General features: G+C 33.9%; 4 protein-coding genes and 1 long non-coding RNA gene across 5 annotated transcripts; all 5 read right to left on the bottom strand.

The window, feature by feature from the left end:
• Nucleotides 1-1581: 1581 nt before the first annotated feature.
• LOC146921425 (F-box/LRR-repeat protein At1g06630-like) lies at nucleotides 1582-2584 on the bottom strand. Its single transcript, XM_085714851.1, has one exon. The coding sequence runs from the start codon at nucleotides 2357-2359 to the stop codon at nucleotides 1613-1615; it is 747 nt and encodes a 248-aa protein (XP_085570977.1). The 5' UTR covers nucleotides 2360-2584; the 3' UTR covers nucleotides 1582-1612.
• Nucleotides 2585-3166: 582 nt separating this feature from the next.
• LOC146921424 (uncharacterized) lies at nucleotides 3167-5962 on the bottom strand. Its single transcript, XR_015012143.1, has 2 exons — nucleotides 3830-5962; nucleotides 3167-3715 (listed from the first exon to the last, which is right to left on the bottom strand). It is a non-coding gene; the product is annotated as an uncharacterized LOC146921424 (long non-coding RNA).
• Nucleotides 5963-11670: 5708 nt separating this feature from the next.
• On the bottom strand, nucleotides 11671-13080 carry LOC146921423 (FBD-associated F-box protein At3g52670-like). The gene is made up of 4 exons (XM_085710773.1): nucleotides 12325-13080; nucleotides 12156-12209; nucleotides 12039-12074; nucleotides 11671-11949 (listed from the first exon to the last, which is right to left on the bottom strand). The coding sequence occupies exons 1-4, from the start codon at nucleotides 13078-13080 to the stop codon at nucleotides 11671-11673; spliced, it is 1125 nt and encodes a 374-aa protein (XP_085566899.1).
• Nucleotides 13081-17488: 4408 nt separating this feature from the next.
• On the bottom strand, nucleotides 17489-18458 carry LOC146921422 (F-box/LRR-repeat protein At1g06630-like). The gene has a single exon (XM_085711307.1). The coding sequence runs from the start codon at nucleotides 18233-18235 to the stop codon at nucleotides 17489-17491; it is 747 nt and encodes a 248-aa protein (XP_085567433.1). The 5' UTR covers nucleotides 18236-18458.
• Nucleotides 18459-19001: 543 nt separating this feature from the next.
• On the bottom strand, nucleotides 19002-22963 carry LOC146921421 (mucin-like protein). The gene is made up of 3 exons (XM_085714850.1): nucleotides 22390-22963; nucleotides 19706-19892; nucleotides 19002-19591 (listed from the first exon to the last, which is right to left on the bottom strand). The coding sequence occupies exons 1-3, from the start codon at nucleotides 22893-22895 to the stop codon at nucleotides 19385-19387; spliced, it is 900 nt and encodes a 299-aa protein (XP_085570976.1). The 5' UTR covers nucleotides 22896-22963; the 3' UTR covers nucleotides 19002-19384.
• Nucleotides 22964-23518: the final 555 nt, after the last annotated feature.

Genomic DNA, 23518 nt, shown 5'->3' with positions numbered 1-23518 from the left:
TAAACCTCAAACGAATTTATGTGTGATCAAAAAGGATCAATCTGTTACAAACCTCGAACTTAAAAAACCTCGAACTTAAAGGACCCCCGGTGTAATTTACTCTTTTTTTATTCATCCATTTTTCCAACCTATAATAGATGATCAATCATTAATAATATATGGCAAATTCTATGGTACATCCAAAAATTTGAGTGTACCGGTACACCAAATCGTTAAATTAATGATTAAATGAGTTGTTTTTTTTTAAGAAAAAGAATTATTTTCTGTCATTGACAATTATAATAATAAAATTTTATTTACTAAAAGCTTCGACGAAATAAAATTTATTTTTTTTGAATTTTTATTACTTATAATAAAGAATATTATTTATTTTTTATGAAAAAATGTTAAAAATTTAATATGAATCTTATAAACAATAAAATGATGTTTTTTCTTCTGAAATGTTTTTTCTAAAATATAAATATTGACAAATAGTTTTTTATTTCATAAAATAATCGTTAGTTTACAAATTTATGGAGCAAGAGTACCGGTACACCTCATAAAATGAGGTGTACCGTAGAAGTTCCTTATATATAGACGATCTAGAACATAATGTTCCTCGCACACGTTCTCTACACAAGACACGTTTAAGAACGCGCCCAATTTTTCGAGGTATTCGGATTATGAAATCCGAATTGGTGAAAAACTCGTTTTTTTTTTCACCCCATAAAAAAGGAAAAACTCAATTCAGATTCTAAAATCTGAAAATCACATGGGCCTTTTCGTAAAAATAAAATAGAGCGCAGAATAAATGGGAAAAATAAAGCCCTATATTTAATGGATGGGTTAGATGATTTTTTTTCAGAAAAAAAATAGTGGAATTGTAATGGACTAATAATATTTTTATTATTTTTTCCTAAATTACATTAGGGGTCCTTTTTTTTTTTTTTTGCTAAATTACACTAGGGGGTCCTTCAAGGTAGAGATTATCAAAATTCAATTTTCATCCACTCAAATATATCTTTAAAAAATTATATTGCTTAGTTACAATCAGAAGAGTCAAAATTTATTTCGCATCAAAACATCAACTTAATTAGAAGTGATGAAAAGTTGCTTTTGTGTGAGATCGACTGAAGTTTACATCAAATAAAGTTGAGAATGAAGCAGTGTTTTTTGCGCAGCATCAAAATGACCAAGAGGGACGCAATGACGATTTACTTATTGAGAATGAATAATATCGAGGACATGATTAGTAGAAAGAACTTCAATGCTTCTTAAGCTGTTTGGTATAATCCTAATGTTGGTCGTGACATAAAAATCATTACTAGAGGTAAAGATATTGCCACCTTTGTGAATTGTGATTAATCCAGCTCCTATGCATCCTAATGTCATTCATTATATGAAGGGGTAATAATGTTAAGAGTTTGAAGTTTGGGACAATCTGTAGCATTTTCACTACCTCTATCACAGTCATGAATGCCTCGAAACGACCAAGATAGTTGGAGTTCAGTTAGGTATTCAAACACGGGAAAGTCTTTGTAATATGAATACAAAAATACATCTTATAAATAAAGACAATCAAGCATCACATATAATACTATATTTATTATAAAAAGAATATAATATTTATTTATTATAAAAGAAATGCATCATTATATACACTTAGATACTTAGCCTGATAAACTACTCTTATCGGAATATTTAATAAACGGAAATGATCCATGATCAACATGGATACGTTTTCAGCAATTGTAACATTATCACTTACACCATGTATATTCACAAATTTCAATTTGGGACACCCAAAAAGAAGTTTCATGAAATCCTTCATATCTTCAAAACAATTGTGTAACATACCCAGCGTTTTGAGCAAAGGAAGATCAACGGAACAATGAAGCATAGAGCCTACACTTATGGTCATCAAATTCAGATGCACAAGTGTTTTACAGCAGAAAATGGTAGGTGCCAATGGAACATTGGACAAGAGTAGATTGAGACCCCACACGCCACGTTGATTTGCTGCTTCGAGCCAATTGTCGAAACTCAAACAGCCGTTAGCCTCATCCTTCCAGTGTTCAGACAGACACTTAAGAGAAAGAGATACGAGGGTTAGGCGTTGAGTGCGTGGAGACAGCATAACTTTGTCCATAAATCGACGGAAGTAAATCCAGTCCTCTGAGTTGTTGACGCCTTCATCATTGATGTCGAGACTGGAGCGTGAGTGGCATAATGAGACCCATCTTTTCGAAAGAACGGCGGTTCTAAAAGCGTCTTTGCATGGAAGCAAAGAGAGAATATGAGTTAGTATCTCGTCGGGAAAGTCGTTGAGAGTGTCAACCTTCGCCGACATTTTTTTCCTCTTTCTATTTTCGTTCTCCATGGAATGGCTTCTTCAGATAACAAGTGATCTATTGAGGTGAGGTAGAATTGGTTAAAATTTTAGAGGCTGTGAAGAAGGTTTTTGAAGAGAAAATCAAATAAGAACGTTGTAGAATAATAAGGAGAGAAAAACGCTATTTCTGTTGGTAAGTTTTGAAATTCTGTGAGATCTTTAAGCTTTGATTCCGTCAAATCAGCCTTGCAAAATGGGGAAAACTTATTCCTCACCCTATAATAATTACAACATACAGACCCAGTCAGAAAAAAAAAAAAAAAGTTCAGGCTAAATTGTGTTTATCTAGATGTGTACAACAGGTGACTAAATTAAGCATTATAACATCCTGAAAATTGTAAATTTCATAAAACCAACTGCAGACTCTAAAATTTATAATAAAATTATACACATAAAATTTAAGTAGTTTGGTCTAGTCCTAATGTTGGTCGTGACATAAAGATCATTATTAGTGGTAAAGATATTGCGACCATTGTTAATTGTGATTAATCCAGCTCCTATGCATCCTAATGTTATTCATTATATGAAAGTACTTTTCAAGCTTTGGAGGGTTAGAGGTGAGGACGACCAAAGTAATGACCTGGATCGGTTTAAGGGCACCAAAGCATTTGCCTAGTGCATTCAAAAAATAAAAGTTGTTTTCATGAAATCCTGATCTTCTATTTATTTCTTCAATTGAACGATTATTACTTTAAACTTGCTTCCTTCTGTTGTGCTTGATCTAAAAAAACTTGTATTCTTATTTAACTTCTGGGTTTAGAAAATTTCCAATCTAATTTAAATTCATACGATGTGTTATATAAAGAAAAAGATAGCTGCATAGACCAATTTAATGTCCTCCACTCACTGTACATACTACATCCTTTTAAGTGTTACAGCAACATTTAGTGTCACAATATAGAGAATATTGCAGCCCAGATTGGCACCACCAACACAGTATGGTTTGAACCTTAACCAAGATTCTGTTAGGAGCAAATATTGCAGCCGAGTTTTCAGCTGCCATTCTGGTCACACCTCGGCAAAGTTGCACTGATCATTCTTTTAATTCTAATTTGCCAATATTAAATAAAATGACCACTGCAAATCTGCAATGACCTCTGCAGAGCAAAAGAGAAAACATAAAACTACATGACCAGGCTATCTCCTACCAAGGGGAATGTAACTCTTATCAACTGAAGTCTTCTCTTCTTTGAATGGTTGGGTAGAGGGATCAGAGAGACTTGGTACTCTAGAAACACTGCCCTTCCCTCTCTTGGCATTTGGTCCCACCACCTCAATCATGTATTTCCACCCATCAATTGGCCTCCTCCGGCTAAATATGTGTGTCTTGATAAAACTTGCAATCTGCATACAAGTTTTATAAAGTTATAAATGCTAAAGGAGCATACAATATCATGATTTCCAAAAACAATATAATGCTTAATAGGTAAAATTTCAATCCTGTCTTTTAATAAGCACCTGAAATTTGCTATACGCAATTCTCCGTTCGAATTCCTGCATAAGTATATCTTCTTCTCTTTGGGACATCTCCCATATATTTCCATCTTGATTTTTCGATATTGTTTCCCACCCATCAGGCATGTTTTTGAATTCAGAAGTTGGATCTTTTGCGTTGTTCAGATCATTATTGTGGGAGTCAAAAATACTGCAGTTGATAAGAGGATGAGGTACAAGATACATTAATATTAAAGCAGGTTTGACATTTGACAACATTTTATATGCAATAGAGTACAACTACGATGCCGTGAGATAGTAATGTCTATGTTGTCAGTCCTGGATAGCAGAGCGGCCAAGCCAAAAAAATGAAGATAGCCGGCTACCAGGTTGCAGGATGGCCGCTATTTGAAATATTTAGAAATTATCACAAATTGCTACTAATATACACAATGATAAAACAAATTACTCAAAATTCATGAAATATTCATAATTAGAAAGAAAAGTTACACATATATTAAGCAAAACATACTTGATTGAAAATACCAACAAAATTCAAAGAAACAAAAAGGTTAAGCCTTAAAAGCTTAAAGTAATTAATATAAACTAAATGAAAGCAGTGGCTGCGAAACAGGAAGAAAAAGAGGAGAAACAGAAACAGGGAGACAGAAACAGAGGGGCTCCAAAACAGGCATAGCCTCCAAACAAAGGAGGCGATGGCAGTGGTTAGAGACGGCTGGTTTGCACTTCACAGCAGAGGTGATTGAAAGAGAAAGAAAAGGGAAAGTGAAGAGTTGAGAGGGTGTTGTCCTTCACACTGAAGAGAAGACCTGGAAATAGTTTTTACCGTCAGAAAATCATAAATTACCCCTTGTAATGACTCAATTTTAAGGTTAATTCTGGAGTTTTCTTAACACAACATTTGCAAAAAGCAACGCCATGCTGCAACATGAATGCAACCCGGTGGCCACTACTTGCTTTTGGAACGCGACACTGTGCGTGGGGGCCGCCACCCACTGCAACGCAACATGGCAGTGTGACGGCGGTGACATTTTCTGTGATTGACTAGATTAATTTCGATCCAAGGTCTATATTTTATAACACATCATGTCATGGACCTACATCTATGTCGGTGTGTGTTTATGCGAGAAAATATAATATATTTAAGAAAAAGTACATAATCAAAATCATCAGCTAATACCTTAACATATATACAGATAAGTGTTCTGAAGTGAAAGCGAACATTTCTATTATGCCACGCTTAAATCAGTACAATTTCTTTATAGATTGTCACTTCCTACCTTTGCTACCCTTTCTCAACATCTATCAGAATGAAATAAAAATTAAAATAAATAAAATAAAAAATCCAACTTCAAAACTAGTAGAGAGTTCTACAACTCAAGCCTAGAACACAATTGCACAAAAAAGCATGTTAGAAATATAAAAATCAATCTTGAGCATTATCCTAACACTAGATATATTAGCAGAGTTAGTCAATTATCATAGCACACAATGGAATAAAAACATAACACATGATCAATCATTAATAACCAAGACGACCAAATACATAATGTTCCTCGCACATCTTCTCTACACATGACACATTTTGATTTATTAGACATGCTAATTATCAAGGTCCAAAAATATCAAATGTGTGATTGTTAGAAATTTTTTAGATCACAGTTTTGTGATTTTGCATAGATGAACATTTAGAGAATTTGTTAGAACAGAATGCTGAATTATTCATCTAAACTTTGATTGAATGAAATTCAGCTAAATTTACAATTTAGACAATCTATTTATAGATTTGTTCATCACCATCTATAACCTAGGGACTAGGCAAGCTATTATGTAACCTATCCTCTATTAGTGATCTGTTTAAAGGCGGAGATTACCACTGTTAAAAAAAAGGTGGAGATTACCAAAATTTAATTTACATCCACTCAAATATAAATATATTGCTTGGTTACAGTTTGATGAGTCAAAATTGATTTTGAATCGAAACCTCAACTTAACTAGAAGTGATGAAAAGTTGCTTTTATGTTAGGTTGACTATGTTTTACATTAAACATGCTTTAAAGGTAAAATCACTACACTTTGAATTCAATTTTAACTAAATCAAGTTCATTCAAAATCACGTCCAAACACATAAAAAGCCTCCAAATTTTAAACTGTGCTGGGCTTAAAATTCAGAGCATTTAGGATCAGTATAGGTTATGTAGTACTGAAACTTCAGATTGAAGCGGTGTCCGACATATCTCAACACCAATGTGTCGTTACATTCGATCATTTTTCAAATTATTATCATTGTGTACATGTCATTGCTGGTGGCTGTGTTCTAATTTAAGAGCATCACATCATGCATCAATCAATTAACCAACTATGGCCCTATTTTTATAAACATCTTAATTAAGCATTTATGCCATAAGTGTTTGTTATACAAGCACTAGTTATAAGTTACTTCTAATTCTATAACCAAAGATAAACTGAAGCCAAATTGTTTCCATATTAGCTATCTTCGAGAGCTTATAGAAATAATCTGAAAACAACTTATAAACATGTCATAGGCTGTTTCCATGAGCTATGCCTATACTAAACACTCTCACAAAGTGCTTATGTTAGTAGTTAAGTCAACAGAAAGAGCTTTATGAGCCGGTTCGATTGACTTATTTGAACTTATCTACTGACATAATCACTTGTGACACTGAGAGAACTTATGAAAACAGAATGACATATTTACAAGTCATTGGCTGGCAGAATCACATTCATGTCAGTTTCTGGCGGTCGTGCTTCATAGAAAGTATGATCCAAATTAAGAGGATCACATCACGCATCAATCAATTAACAAACTACGGCCATGTTTGCATAAATAGTTTAATCAAGCACTCTTATAGCATAAGTTATTGTCATATAAACGCTAGTGTATACGTTATTTCTTAAAACAAAGTCAAATTGTTTCCATATAAACTATCTTAAAGAGCCTATAGAAATAATCTGAAAACAACTTATAGACATCTCATTAGTTTCCATGAGCTATGCTAAACACTCTCACAAAGTGCTTATGTTAGTAGATAAGTCAATCAAAAGAGCTCTAAGAGCCCTTTGGATTGACTTATTTCAACTTCTCTACTGGCATAAACACTTGTGACACTGAGAGAACTTATGAAAACAACTTATGACATGTTCAAAAGAACGAAAAGAATCAAACTGATGATGCCATTAAAATGATTGCAAGTAATGCTTTAACATATGAAAATAATGTTAGCAATGAATCAGTGACAAGTTTTTGATACAATATTTTTCTCTCCGCCGCTGTCGTGATAAGTTTCTTTATTCACCCTTTCACTAATTCATTACATTGGTCACTACTACCTTCCTCCATTGAAGAGATTGAAATCCAGATAGATGAAAACCAGGCAGCTGCTGATATTTATCTTGAGGGTTCCTATGCTCTGGTTGAATGTTTCCTCATGGATCATCATATTCGATTCTACAAGATGAAAGAACAGATGACTGAATTCATGAAACCGGTCTTCCAAATGTCCATTAAGGAGGTTGACGGGTTCTTTCATCCTCGCGACATGGAACTAGTTCTCTATAAATGACTGGGCTCTTTTGACGGGTTCACTCTGGTTCTAGGGCTTCTGCAACAAGGGAACACACACAAATTTGTTCCTCTTAATGACATACCTTTTTGGGTCCAAGTGCACGACGTCTCTATCGGTTGTATCTCAATTACTGCAGGTAAACAACTTGGAAACTTTGTTCGAGAGTACATGGAGTACGATGAGAAAAATAATTCCAATTTTTTTGATTCCTATATGCGTATTCGAGTACTGATCGATGTCCGTCAACCCTTGGCGCGATTTAAGAAGATCAAGACTAAGGCTGGATTGGATCACATGAAGTTCGTTTCAAATATGAGAGGCTTGGGTCCTTTTGTTATTATTGTGGTTTGCTAGGTCATACCGATGAATTCAGTAGTCTCTATGCAAGTCATACTCATGATGGTACACGTTTATGGAGTTCTAAATTACGTGTCCCAACGAAGAGGAATGGCAGTGTTGGTTCTGGATCCAACTGGTTGTGGGAGGATGGTGGTCTCATTAGGGCCGATGCGTCATCACAGAAGGCAGGAGCGGTTACAGTTGGTTCAGAGGCTGGTACCAGTTAGGCAGTTACATCCGTGACTGTTAATGATGGGAGTAATAAACAACATTCAAATCTGCCAATAGTTGTAATAGATTAGGGGCGCATATATCCATGGCTGAGGCATTCTCAAATCCTTCAACTTTATTCCCTCAATTGCCAGGTAAAGTAAATTCAACAGTTTTAATGTCCCTGCTGTGAATGACTCTGAATTTTTTTTGAGGGGGTGAATGACTCTGAATTAACTCAGGAAGAAGTAGACAGCGCATTAAAGAAAAGATCAAGGACAGTAATAATTCTGGAATTGTATCGGCAAAAGCTAAAAATCTGAATACTTCATCTGACACGATAACTATGGAAGGAGAGCAACATATTGTTCAGCAACAAAACACAGTGGTTAAGAAGCATTTTTTTATCGGCAGAGTCTGGTTCCCAGACCTGCCGGACGAAATGAGTATTTTATGTTGGAACTGCCGAGGACTGTGACATCCCAAGGCAGTTCTTAGCCTTAAAACCTTATTCGTGCCTGTAACCCGGATATTTTTTTTCCTTATTGAAACTTTGTCGCATTCTAATAAAATAAGAGATGTTTGTTATTAGCTTGGTTACAATTCTTTGGAAGTCATCATTCCAATGTAATATTATTAATTATTCATCTAATTTCATTAATACAAGTCCATGATTCAGTTAGAGGTAATGGGCGGCGTAGAGTATGAGTTAATGGGCGACGTCCATGCAGTAGCGGAGCCAGAAATATTAAAAAGTGGGGGCACAATATATATATAATTCATACCATTAAATAAATATTAGGTAAAATTACATATTGCGTCCTTTATTTTTTTTTTTTGTCTCGACTTAGTCGTTTATGTTATAAAATGTCAAGATAGTTATCCTTTATTATAAAAAAAAAAAAAATCATCAAACTCATAAACAAACTCAAATCCTCATCATACAAACCTAAAAAATCAGATTCCATTGAAAAATTCACATAAAAATGATAAGATATTATCCTTTTATAACATAAAGCATTAAATCAGGACAAAAAAAGATAAAAGATGAAAGTGTTGCCTGAAATTAAGTTATGAGACAAATTGTGTAATTTTAACTATATATTACATTTCATTTTTGAGTGCATTAATATACAATATAATTGTTCTATACGTTTAGAAATATTGAATGGTGTCTTATTTTCAATCTCAATAAAAACATCTCTCTATACACAAGTAACTAGAATTTATTGCATCTTTTACCCCACAAATTTGTTAATTGTGTAACTTTAACCAACAAAAAAAAATTGGAACAATTTTAGCCATGCATCTTCATAGGAGATTAAATCACTGCATACACAGAAACGGTACTCATATTTATTTGGATAATAAGCCATCATTCCCATCTATTATCATTTTTGCTTAGGTTAAATCTAGCAATGGTATTAAAAAAAAAATGAAAGTTTTGTGCAGGCAGGAGCCCACACAACCTTGTGTGTGGCTCCGCCCCTGCGTCCATGTATTGGGATGACGATATGGACTGCAGCCCAGGCCGGAACAGTTATCATTAATATCACTAAACTCACCAGCTTAGAACCGCAACAGCAACATATGCTCTTTCGAACAACCACTATTTTAAAACTCACCAGCTTGTATGCTTTTCAAAATGCTTAAACCCCTTAAGATGAGGGTCATCTTGAAATATCAAAAGCAAGAAACCCAATTGTAAAGCACAACAACTTGAAGAGATCCACTCAATCTGTTTTGCTTTGTATTTCAATTTTAGATGCTTTCATGTAAAAATGTGTACTTTGTAAGAAATGTGTTTTCTATTTCAATGAAAAGATGATAGTTACTGTGTTCGGTATCCATTGCCCTCATGGGAGTAGTACACGTGGTTTCATTCAATTATATTTTATTGTCAAATTGTTACTGGTGTCAACGTGTCATGATCGTGTCTGGGTCCATGTAAGTGCTTCATATTTATTGAGTTATCTTTCCTCAACGAAGAATAGATGTTAAATTGAGACATAAGATGGAAGTTGCCAAAACATTTTAACTGAAATTAGGCCAACGCATAACTGAAACAGAACCTATTAAAACTATTTTGGCAAAGCTTAACTATAGCAAAACAGAACTTGTGCTTGTTCTGTCATATAAAAATATGTTTTGTTAAATATAGGAAGGACCAATGTATGCATAAATAGAACATTGTGTTGCATGTTGTGTTTGGACTTTGGAGGATTGCATATGCAACAAGCAAGCCATATTAATCTGGCTAATATTATAGCTTAGTTTAAATAAACGATAGTTAAGTCATTAATATAATCACATTATTCTTAATTGCTAAGTATATAGTTTTCAAAATCCTTTTCTTAAAAGTTTATCACTGTCTTAAAATCCTTTGGAAGATTGAGTGCTTGATTAGTACTATATAGTGCTTTTCCAATTCGTACAAGAAACGAGTCAACAAAAAAAAATTCATATGTCCAAATGTTGATGGCTATTAAGATTTTACTTTTTTGCACTACCTAGGTTGGCTATCTTTGTTAAACAGAAACAGATAATTAGCCACCATGATCAACCAAATATTAATTCTTCTGTTTTAAATTCATATTGCAATAGTTAACTCAAGGAGCAAGCACACACATTCACAAAAGGATTACTTGATTATTACTTTAATAAAAACTAATTAAACATTCATATAAATGACAACTTACATGCCAGTAAATTTCAGAAACTCCAACGAGTTCCGTGTGCAGACGGTGTTTAAATTTTGTGAGTGAAATTAAATTTTGTTTGAGTTCACTGTATTTCATTTAGTGCTAAATTTTATATTGTTCAAAAAGTGCTATATTTTATATACACATATTTACCTAGAGGGAAAATTTAATTGCCACCAAGAGCCATGTTGATTGTTGAACTAAGATGGCAGCATTTTCAGGAGGTACAATCAAGAGTTTACAAGTTTGATGGAATGACGTTTAAAATCCAACGGTTTCTAGAGATTTTAGAGAAAGGTTTTGGCAAACCCTAAGAAGAAAATCAAAGGTTGGTAAGAAAACAGATAGAAAAAGATCATCTACTCGATTAAAAAGCTTTGTTTTTAGCAAGTCAATATGTGAAGCTGCCTGATCTTGAAAAAAAATCCATATGCTATAACAGCAAAGGAAGCTTGGTAAATTATGCTCAATACATACAAAGGAGTAGATCCAATTTAACACACAAAGTTGCATGGCTTAAAACGAAAATTTGAGCTAATTGAACTATGCAAAGATGAAAGTATTTGTGATTATTTTTCACTAATGGATAAGTTGGCTGAGATATGAAGAATATCAGTAATAGTATAACAGAAAAATTAAGTCATGTAGAAAATTATGTGCACACCTAGAAATCTTTTTCCAAAAAAAGGTAAGACTTTTACTTGAATTACGACCTAACAATAATTCAAAATTCAAAAGATATTGACACAATATTCAATGGCTCTTTGCAAAAAAAAAAATCCAATAATCAATGTCACATATGCAAGAAGTATGAATGTAATATATAGCACTCACAAATTGTCCTACTCAGAGAACATAGTTACGGAAAATGATAACTACAATATATAGTTATAAAGTGCTCCCAAGCATTAGAAGACCATCGATTTGTATAACCATATATTGTTCAAACCATCAAATTCAGAAGTAGCAAAATATTAAAACTAACAAAAACACCAACCATGCATATCTAGGAACTGCTGAGATCCAGCTTACATGTGGGAGAGATCCTTGGACAGGAGGATAAATTTTCTAAAAATTGAGGGTTCTGCATTGGGTTTGAGTGAAGAGTATAGTAAATGGACATAACCTGCAAATGTCTCGCATTCTGCAAAATATATGTTGCAAATCGAAAATCAGCTTCGCAAGCTTCATAGTCAAAAACTTCAAATTTTTTTAGATGAGACGAAACACATTCTGGAACATGATCTGGATATTCCCAATGCTCTATGGTTGCTGAATTCTTCGCCTGTCAATCCAAGACAAAATAGGATATCTAAAAATACTCCATAGAAGAGAAGAACAGGTAAAAATTAGTAACTACTATAATAAACAAACCTTTACAATGGTAAGAGTTTGAAGTTTGGGACAATTCTGTAGCATTTTCACTACCACCTCCCAGTCATGAATGCTTGCAGACCAAGTTAGTTGAAGTTCCTTCAAATTTTCGAACACGGGAAGGCTTTTGTCAAATGAATTGATTTCTTTATTGGAAAGACTTCGTTCTATCTGCACAGACACAACACAAAAAAGAAAATACATACATCTTATAAATACAGATATCAAACATCACATAATTTAATATTGATTATAAAAAAAGATGCATCATTATCATATATCATACCCATACACTTAGAAACTTGACATTATAAACTGCTCTGAAAGGAAAACTAAATAAAGAGATACGAGCCCGAGTCAACTTGGATAAGTGTTTAAAGTACTCTCCCACTGGAACACCAGCATTTGCTTCTACAATTGTACCATTAGCTTTGATTCCATGTATACTCAAATATTCTAATTTTGGACACCCGAAAAGAAGTTTCATGAAATCCTCAGTATCTTTGAAAAAAATTTGAAACATATTTAACGTTTCGAGCAAAGGAAGATCAACGGAACAGTGAAGCATAGAGCCTACACTTATCCTCCTCAAATGCAGATGCAGAAGTGTTTTACAGCAGAAAATGCTAGGTGCCAACGGAACATTGAACAAGATTAGAGAGAGATTCTCCACGCCACGTTGTTTTGCTGCTTCGAGCCAGTCATCAGGCTCATCCTCCCAAAGTTGAGACCAACACCTGAGATCAAGAGATTTGAGAGTAAGGTTATGAGCACGCGGAGACAACATAACTTTGTCCATAAATCGACGGAAGTAAATCAAGTCTTTTGAGTTGTTGACGCCCTTATCATCGATTTTAAGACTGGAGAGTGAGTGGCATAATGAGACCCATCTTTTCGAAAGAAGGCTGGTTCTAAAAGCGTCTTTGCATGGAAGAAAAGAGAGAATGTGAGTTAGTATATCATCGGGGAAGTTGTTAAGAGTATCTACCGTCACCGACTGTGACGGCAACATTTTTTTCCTCTTACTCTTTTTGTTTTGCATACTTTCAGTGAACAAGCTATCTATTGAGATTTGAGGCGAGGATCTATTAAGAAGGTATTTGAAGAGGAAATCAGTGAAGAGAATTGTTGAAAATGGGAGAGAAAAACGCAAATTCTGTTTCTGTTTTGAAATTCCACGAGATCTGGTATTAGTTCCGTCTAATCAGGCTTGTATATGTGATTATTTGTTTGTGCGAGAATGACATAATATATTTGAAAAAAACACAGTCAAAATCATCAACTCCCACAAAAAGAATTAACGATGAGTTAGTCACTGACACAGCTTCAACACTCTCATAATCAAGTGTTTAAGAAATAAGAACTCTTTTGTTATCACATTCCCTCAACATTAATGTAAAAAAAAAATCCAATTTCAACACAAGTAGAGAGTGCTAAAACTCAAGCCTAAAACACACTTGCACAAAAATGCATTTTAGAAATATAAAAATCAATCTTGAGCGCTATCCTTAAACGAGTAAATAGGCAATTACCACCAAAATTGTAATTTTCGTCAATTACACTCTGACATTAACAAAACTTCAATTACCCCCTGAAATTTCACAACGTTAATCAATTTACCCCTTGAAGTTTTGCACTTATGTGCAAAATGCCCTCCGAACTTATATATATATATATATATATATATATATATATATATATATATATATATATATATATATATATATATATATATTAATCCTCTAGCCTATTAATTTTATGGGGTTTGCTAGAACACACCCACTAGTTTTTATGTGGGAGTGTTTTAGCAAGTTATAACTAAAAAATTAATAAATACACCTTAAGGTGTATGTTGCTATAACACACATTCTAACAAAAACAAGTGGGTGTGTTCTAGCAAATCCTATAGGGGTTTGCTAGGATACACCCACTTACTTTTTAGAAGGAGTATTTTAGCAAGTGAATAACTAAAAAGTGGTTAAATACACCCTAAGGTGTAGCTTTGCTAAAACACTCCCACATAAAAACTAGTGGGTGTGTTCTAGCAAATCCCTATATATATATATATATATATATATATATATATATATATATATATATATATATATCCTTTACCTCAAAAGATATTAAAGACAAGCAATTAACAGTTAAATATTAAAGCTAACTATTAATTTTGGAGTTTGGGAAAACTACATGCATATATACATCAAAATAGACTTGTACTTGTTTTCTTTTCCCATAGTTTTTGTTTTTTAAAAGAAATTTAGGAAGGGAAAAATGTGTATTTTTTAAAGTGACAACAATGGTTATTTTTACAACGGTTCTGAGAGAATTCACACTCATCACACTTTGAGTTTACCAGGCTTAGGCTTAGGCTTAGGCTTATCATGAGTAGCAATAAGGAGAAACAAAGTCACAGTTAGGGAGTGTGCGCCACCTTCACAAGACAAGAACAAGATTAATACATAATTAGATGTGAACTAATTTTCCTGTATAAAACATGACACAAAGCCTTTTTTCATTTTGATACTAAAACAAGTCAAGACCCTTGGAGCATAACTCACACTTCATAGAATAATATATAGGCTTTCCATTTCCCAAATAGTTTGCATAGTCTAAAATTTAAGGTCTATACATTTTCCTCTAATATGACATACAATGTGAAAAAGAAAAGACCAAACCTCAAATTAGTTTCTATTTTTAAGATGGTGTCATTATTCACTTCTCCAAATTAAATTTAATAAATCAATCATCAAGGAAATCACAATATTACCTTTCTATCCTATTTTCCCCCAAATAAATAAATAAAAAAGAACAGCAATAGATCTTATTACACACAACCTATCAGAGAAAATGGAATAGCAAATATAGCATAGAAATTTATACTTCAAACTCTAATCCTCCACTCAAGAGATCTAAATCTGTCATTTTTAACATGATCCAAGACAAATATAAGCCTCTTAGATTGTTCACACTTCACACCAATGATCATATACAAGTGTGCAACAATAATTACTCTATGAAATTCAGAGATTAACTTCCACACGGTGGGTGCATTGACCCACAATAATTACTCTATGAAATTAATATATTTTGAGTAAAGGATAAATTTTTAAGTTTGGAGGGCATTTTGCACATGAGTGCAAAACTTCAGGGGTATTTGCAAAACGCCATGTTGACTAACAGAAGAATTTGACGGAGGGGGGTAAATTGATTAACGTTGTGCAATTTCAGGGGGTAATTGAAGTTTTGTTAATGTCAGGGGATAATTGACGAAACTTGCAATTTCGGGGGGCTAATTGTCTATTTACTCATCCTTAAACCATGTATATATTAGTAGAGTTAGTCAACAAGAGTTATGTTAGCAACACTCTCTTTTGTACACTCTCTCTAATATTCACTCTCTTATTGGTTTAAATCATTGTGGGTCTACACTTTGAAAATTGAACCCACATAAAGTAGTGAGACATACATTGATTTTATCCAATAAAAGAGTGAGTATTAGAGAGAGTGTTGAAAAATGAGTGTTGTTAGCATTCCTCTAGTCGACAATCATAATACATAATATGGAATAAAAACATTGTTGCCTTTAGCTTTCAAATAAAATCATAAAAATATAAAAATACCATCAAAATATTTTAAAAATCAAATAAAACTAATGCAAATTTTTTGGGATTTTACTGAGAATATGAAAAATAAAAAAAAATGAAAAATGGGTCTAAACAATAGAATTTTGGATTTTGAGGGGCGGAGTCCTGTAATAAGTCCCTCTACGGGAGTCTTTTTCCTTGATTTTTTATGATTTTCTGGAGAAGTTTCGGAGCGATCTGATCAAGTAGCCCGAAAACCAGATTTTTTACTAAGAACAATTAAACAATAACCTTAAACAGAAAGATGAGAGTTAAGAAGATTAATATGATCTTTAAACTGGTTATCCATGTTACAAACAGACTTAAAATGTATGCTGACACAGTTCGGATTATATAATCCGAATTGTTTTTGTCCCTGAAAAAGAGTGTTTAGAGGATGTTCGAATTCTATAATCTGAAAAAAGAAAAGAACGCGCCTTATTTTTTGAGGTTTTCGGATTATGAAATCTAAATTGGTGAAAAACTCGTTTTTTTCACCCCATAACAAAGGAAAAACTCAATTCGGATTCTAAAATCTGAAAATCACATGGGCTTTTTCGTAAAAATAAAATAGGGCGCATAATAAATAGGAAAAATAAAGTCCTATATTTAATGGATGGGTTAGATGATTTTTTTCAGAAAAAAATAGTGGAATTGTAATGGACTTATATTTTTATTATTTTTTTGCTAAATTACACCGGGGGTCCTTTAATTTTGAGGTTTGTAACAGATTGATTATTTAAGTTATTTTAGTCACACTCACACATAAGTTTGAGGTTTGTAACATATTGGTCCAACATTTTCAATTTAGTCCTTCTGCCAGATCATCGTTTTTGTAATGTTTGATTAACAGAAGGACTAAATTGAAAACGTTTACAAACTTAGAGAGTTTATGTATGACCAAAATAACTTAAACACCAATTTGTTACAAACCTCAAACTTAAATGATTTATGTGCGATCAAAAAGGTGTTACAAACCTCGAACTTAAAGAAACCTCGAACTTAAAGGACCCCGGTGTAATTTACCCTTTTTTATCCATCCATTTTGCCAACCTATAATAGATGATCAATCATTAATAATATAGACGATCTAAAACATAATGTTCCTCGCACACGTTCTCTACACATGACACGTTTAAAAATATCAAGTGTATGATCAGTTTCAATGTAGAGATTATCAAAATTCAATTTTCATCCACTCAAATATAACTTTAAAAAAATATATTACTTAGTTAAAATCAGAAGTGTCAAAATTGATTTTGCATCGAAACATCAACTTAATTAGAAGTGATGAAAATTTGCTTTTGTGTGAGATCGACTGAAGTTTACATCAAATAAAGTTGAGAATGAAGCAGTGTTTTTTGCGCAGCATCAAAATGACCAAGAGGGACGCAATGACGATTTACTTATTGAGAATGAATAATATCGAGGACATGATTAGTAGAAAGAACTTCAATGCTTCTTAAGCTGTTTGGTATAATCCTAATGTTGGTCGTGACATAAAAATCATTACTAGAGGTAAAGATATTGCCACCTTTGTGAATTGTGATTAATCCAGCTCCTATGCATCCTAATGTCAATCATTATATGAAGGGTTAATAATGTTAAGAGTTTGAAGTTTGGGACAATCTGTAGCATTTTCACTACCTCTATCACAGTCATGAATGCCTCGAAACGACCAAGATAGTTGGAGTTCAGTTAGGTATTCAAACACGGGAAAGTCTTTGTAATATGAATACAAACATACATCTTATAAATAAAGACAATCAAGCATCACATATAATACTATATTTATTATAAAAAGAATATAATATTTATTTATTATAAAAGAAATGCATCATTATATACACTTAGATACTTAGCCTGATAAAGTACTCTTATCGGAATATTTAATAAACGGAAATGATCCATGATCAACATGGATACGTTTTCAGCAATTGTAACATTAGCACTTACACCATGTATATTCACAAATTTCAATTTGGGACACCCAAAAAGAAGTTTCATGAAATCCTTCATATCTTCAAAACAAATGTGTAACATACCCAGCGTTTTGAGCAAAGGAAGATCAACGGAACAATGAAGCATAGAGCCTACACTTATGGTCATCAAATTCAGATGCACAAGTGTTTTACAGCAGAAAATGGTAGGTGCCAATGGAACATTGGACAAGAGTAGATTGAGACCCCACACGCCACGTTGTTTTGCTGCTTCGAGCCAATTGTCGAAACTCAAACAGCCGTTAGCCTCATCCTTCCAGTGTTCAGACAGACACTTAAGAGAAAGAGATACGAGGGTTAGGCGTTGAGTGCGTGGAGACAGCATAACTTTGTCCATAAATCGACGGAAGTAAATCCAGTCCTCTGAGTTGTTGACGCCTTCATCATTGATGTCGAGACTGGAGCGTGAGTGGCATAATGAGACCCATCTTTTCGAAAGAACGGCGGTTCTAAAAGCGTCTTTGCATGGAAGCAAAGAGAGAATATGAGTTAGTATCTCGTCGGGAAAGTCGTTGAGAGTATCAACCTTCGCCGACATTTTTTTCCTCTTAATATTTTCGTTTTCCATCAAATGGCTTCTTCAGATGACAAGCAATCTATTGTGGTGAGGTTGAATTGGTTAAAATTGTGGATGCTGTGAAGAAGGTTTTTGAAGAGAAAATCAAATAAGAACGTTGTAGAATAAGAAGGAGAGAGAAACGCTATTTCTGTTAGTAAGTTTTGAAATCCTGTGAGATCTTTAAGCTTTGATTCCGTCAAATCAGCCTTGCAAAATGGGGAAAACTTATTCCTCACCCTATAATAATTACAACATACAGACCCAGTCAGAAAAAAAAAAAAAAAAGTTCAGGCTAAATTGTGTTTATCTAGATGTGTACAACAGGTGACTAAATTAAGCATTATAACATCCTGAAAATTGTAAATTTCATAAAACCAACTGCAGACTCTAAAATTTATAATAAAATTATACACATAAAATTTAAGTAGTTTGGTCTAGTCCTAATGTTGGTCGTGACATAAAGATCATTATTAGTGGTAAAGATATTGCGACCATTGTTAATTGTGATTAATCCAGCTCCTATGCATCCTAATGTTATTCATTATATGAAAGTACTTTTCAAGCGTTGGAGGGTTAGAGGTGAGGACGACCAAAGTAATGACCTGGATCGGTTTAAGGGCACCAAAGCATTTGCCTAGTGCATTCAAAAAATAAAAGTTGTTTTTCATGAAATCCTGATCTTCTATTTATTTCTTCAATTGAACGATTATTACTTTAAACTTGCTTCCTTCTGTTGTGCTTGATCTAAAAAAACTTGTATTCTTATTTAACTTCTGGGTTTAGAAAATTTCCAATCTAATTTAAATTCATACGATGTGTTATATAAAGAAAAAGATAGCTGCATAGACCAATTTAATGTCCTCCACTCACTGTACATACTACATCCTTTTAAGTGTTACAGCAACTTAGTGTTACAATATAGAGAATATTGCAGCCCAGATTGGCACCACCAACACAGTATGGTTTGAACCTTAACCAAGATTCTGTTAGGAGCAAATATTGCAGCCGAGTTTTCAGCTGCCATTCTGGTCACACCTCGGCAAAGTTGCACTGATCATTCTTTTAATTCTAATTTGCCAATATTAAATAAAATGACCACTGCAAATCTGCAATGACCTCTGCAGAGCAAAAGAGAAAACATAAAACTACATGACCAGGCTATCTCCTACCAAGGGGAATGTAACTCTTATCAACTGAAGTCTTCTCTTCTTTGAATGGTTGGGTAGAGGGATCAGAGAGACTTGGTACTCTAGAAACACTGCCCTTCCCTCTCTTGGCATTTGGTCCCACCACCTCAATCATGTATTTCCACCCATCAATTGGCCTCCTCCGGCTAAATATGTGTGTCTTGATAAAACTTGCAATCTGCATACAAGTTTTATAAAGTTATAAATGCTAAAGGAGCATACAATATCATGATTTCCAAAAACAATATAATGCTTAATAGGTAAAATTTCAATCTTGTCTTTTAATAAGCACCTGAAATTTGCTATACGCAATTCTCCGTTCGAATTCCTGCATAAGTATATCTTCTTCTCTTTGGGACATCTCCCATATATTTCCATCTTGATTTTTCGATATTGTTTCCCACCCATCAGGCATGTTTTTGAATTCAGAAGTTGGATCTTTTGCGTTGTTCAGATCATTATTGTGGGAGTCAAAAATACTGCAGTTGATAAGAGGATTAGGTACGAGATACATTAATATTAAAGCAGGTTTGACATTTGACAACATTTTATATGCAATAAGGTACAACTATGATGCCGTGAGATAGTAATGTCTATGTTGTCAGTCCTGAATAGCGGAGCGGCCGAGCCAAAAAAAATAAAGATAGCGGGCTACTGGGTTGCAGGATGGCCACTATTTGATATATTTAGAAATTGTCACAAATTGCTACTAATTTACACATTGATAAAAAAAATTACTCAAAATTCATGAAATATACATAATTAGAAAGAAAAGTCACATATATTAAGCAAAACATATTTGAAAATACCAACAAAATTCAAAGAAACAAACAGGTTAAGCCTTAAAAGCTTAAAGTAATTAATATAAACTCAAATTAAACAGAAATGAAAATAGTGGCTGCAAAACAGGAAGAAAAAGAAGAGAAACGGAAACAGGGAGACAGAAACAAAGGGACACCAAAATAGGCATAGCCTCCAAAGAAAGGAGGGGATGGCATTGGTTAGAGACGGCTGGGACAGAGTCCCCAGCATCTGGTTTGCAATTCACAGCAGAGGTGATTGAAAGAGAAAGAAAAGGGAAAGTGAAGAGTTGAGAAATAGTTTTTACTGTGAGAAAACCATAAAATACCCCTTGTAATGACTCAATTTTAAGGGTAATTCTGTGGTTTTCTTAACACTAACAGTATCACTATGTGGGGGCAACACAACATTTGCAAAAAGCAACGCCATGCTGCAACACAAACGCAACCTGGTGGCCGCTACTTGCTTTTGGAAAGCGACACTGCGTGGGGGCCGCCACCCACTGCAATGCAACATGGCAGTGCGACGGCAGTGACATTTTCCGTGATTGACAAGATAGATTAATTTCGATCCAAGGTCCATATTCTATAACACATCATGTCAGCGAACATTTCTATTATGGCACGCTTAAATCAGTACAATTTCTTTACAGATTGTCACTTCCTACCTTTGCTACCCTTTCTCAACATCTATCAGAATGCAATACAAAGACAGTATTGATGGCATTTAAAATGAAGAGGTTAAGAAAAGAATAAAACACATTAAAAACCTCCAAATTTTAAACTCTACCCGAGAAACACAAGCCATAGATTATGATCCATACGTGTCGGGCTTAAAATTCAGAGCATTTAGGATCAGTATAGGTTATGTTGTACTGAAACTTCAGAATTCAGATTGAAGTGGTGTCCGACATGTCTCAACACCAACGTGCCGTTACATTCGATCATTTTTTAAATTATTATCATTGTGTACATGTCATTGCTGGTGGCTGTGCTTCCAATTTAAGAGCATCATATCATGCATCAATCAACTAACCAACTATGGCCCTATTTTTATAAACATCTTAATTAAGCATTTATGCCATAAGTGTTTGTTATACAAGCGGTAGTTATAAGTTATTTCTAATTCTATAACCAAAGATAAACTGAAGCCAAATTGTTTCCATATTAGATATCTTCAAGAGCTTATAGAAATAATCTGAAAACAACTTATAAACATGTCATAAGCTGTTTCCATGAGCTATACTAAACACTCTCACAAAGTGCTTATGTTAGTAGATAAGTCAATAGAAAGAGCTTTATGAACCTGTTTTGATTGACTTATTTGAACTTATCTACTGACATAATCACTTGCGACAATGAGAAAACTTACGAAAACAGATAATGACATATTTAGAAGTCATTGGCTGGCAGAGTCACATACGTATCAGTTTCTGGCGGTCGTTCTTCAAAGAAAGTATGATCCAATTTAAGAGGATCACATCATGCATCAATCAATTAACAAATCATGGCCATGTTTTCATAAATAGTTTAATCAAGCACGCTTATAGCATAAGTGCTTGTCACATAAACGCTAGTGTACACGTTATTTCTTAAAATAAAGTCAAATTTTTTCCATATAAACTATCTTAAAGAGCTTATAGAAATAATCTGAAAACAACTTATAGACATCCCATAAGCTGTTTCCATGAGCTATCCTAAACACTCTCACAAAGTGTTTATGTTAGTAGATAAGTCAATCAAAAGAGCTCTAAGAGCCTGCTTGGATTGACTTATTTAAACTTATCTACTGGCACAATCACTTGTGACGCTGACAGAACTAATGAAAACGACTTATGACATGTTCATAAGCAGTTTTCACCTTATTTACATAACCTCTCCAGGATAGCTTATGAAAACCATTTATATAGATTATACAAAAACAGTTTGACTTTATTTAAACTTGTGCTATAGAAATAGCTTATTCCTAAGCACTTATGTGCTATAAGCTGCAAAACAGAGGTTACAAATAGCACAAACACGACACTGATACATGTAATTACATTGAATTATCTCATTTTTTGAAGTTATTGTCTGTGTCAACGTGTCAGTGTCCGGTGTCGGTGCTTCATTTACAAGTGATTATCCAAACAGAGCATAAAATAAAACAGTTAGACAAAGAGAGAAAGAATCATACTCAGAACAACTATCAAGCAATTTCTGAATATCATCATCCCCATTACCACCACCACACCCCCCCAATTTCGCCTCCTCAAGTTTCTCAATCTCCTTACTCCAAAGCCCAGCATGCAACTTCTGTTTCTTCAACCTATAATCCTTCTTAATATTCTCCAAACTATAAATCCCACCTTTTACATTCTCCTCCCCAACCTTCTCCTTCTTCAACCCTTTCCTCCTTTCATTCCAATTCTCATTCATCTCCTCAACAAACGCCTTCGTCTCCGCGTCCGCCACTTCTTCCGAAGCGAAATTCACGTCTCCTTCCCATGGTGCTCGTGTCTTTGGTGTTAGGTCTTGTGGTAACCACGCTGATTCCCATGCTTCGTTCCATTCGTCTTCACCGCTTCGAGGATTGCGAGATGAGAATTGACGGATTGTTGTTGGGAGTTTGGTGGTGGAGAAGAGTGATTTGAATTGGTTCGATTTTGTTGCTGTTGTTGTGATTCTTCGAAAGGTTTGCATTTTCTTTTGTTATGAAGGTGAGAAATTGAGCTGCACTGTCTTGCTCTTGTGTTTGTGGAACAAGATATGAAAAGAAAATTGCTTTTTTGACAATGAATACTTCATATTCCTATTGACACAAGTAAATGACGTTTTTACCCCAGTGGCAGTTAACATCCGTTGGTCTATGCGCCGGCAGTTAACAACCGCTGGATTCCAGCGGCAGTTAACTATTGTGTTTGTGATATGTTCAAGTTAGTAGCCATAATCCAGACACTCATTCCATCGTCACCATCACCATCTTTCTCTCAAATTTTCACTCTCTCTAAAAAAAACTCTACCAAATCATCCAAAATTTCTTCCACTAAATCACAAGTAAGTTATCACTTATGTTATTGTCATACATTCTAGTTAGTATATGTGTTTATATGTTTATAATTTTAGTTGTTGTTTAATTTTTAAATTTTGAATTTTTGTTTTTAATATAGTTAAGTTGTAGATCTGAAATGCTATTAACATATATTATGAATACCTGTTATAATGAAGTTATATTGCTTGAATTTATAATTTTTTTCGAATTTTATAAATTTTTTAGGGTTTGTTTAGGATTTTTAGGGTTTATGTCAAATTTTCACTACAAGTGT

The sequence above is a fragment of the Medicago sativa genome, chromosome 5 (genome assembly GCF_051527215.1).
Source record: "Medicago sativa cultivar Bolivia chromosome 5, Bolivia_mono, whole genome shotgun sequence".
Taxonomy (NCBI): domain Eukaryota; kingdom Viridiplantae; phylum Streptophyta; class Magnoliopsida; order Fabales; family Fabaceae; genus Medicago; species Medicago sativa.
The sequence above is the reverse complement of the archived record's forward strand: the minus strand, read 5'-3'. Positions and strand labels throughout refer to the sequence as shown.

Bases quoted from the DNA above. Each gene is read 5' to 3' on its own strand.
- LOC146921422 (XM_085711307.1), bottom strand. From the start codon at position 18,235: ATGGAAAACGAAAATATTAAGAGGAAAAAAATGTCGGCGAAGGTTGAT.
- LOC146921423 (XM_085710773.1), bottom strand. From the start codon at position 13,080: ATGCAAAACAAAAAGAGTAAGAGGAAAAAAATGTTGCCGTCACAGTCG. The intron at 12,210-12,324 runs GTATGATATATG...GTGTCTGTGCAG, and splicing joins TCAAGTTTCTAAGTGTATGG to ATAGAACGAAGTCTTTCCAA. The intron at 11,950-12,038 runs GTTTGTTTATTA...TTGGATTGACAG, and splicing joins AAACTCTTACCATTGTAAAG to GCGAAGAATTCAGCAACCAT.
- LOC146921425 (XM_085714851.1), bottom strand. From the start codon at position 2,359: ATGGAGAACGAAAATAGAAAGAGGAAAAAAATGTCGGCGAAGGTTGAC.
- LOC146921421 (XM_085714850.1), bottom strand. From the start codon at position 22,895: ATGCAAACCTTTCGAAGAATCACAACAACAGCAACAAAATCGAACCAA. The intron at 19,893-22,389 runs GTATGATTCTTT...TATCAACTGCAG, and splicing joins TTGCTTGATAGTTGTTCTGA to TATTTTTGACTCCCACAATA. The intron at 19,592-19,705 runs GTGCTTATTAAA...ACTTGTATGCAG, and splicing joins TTGCGTATAGCAAATTTCAG to ATTGCAAGTTTTATCAAGAC.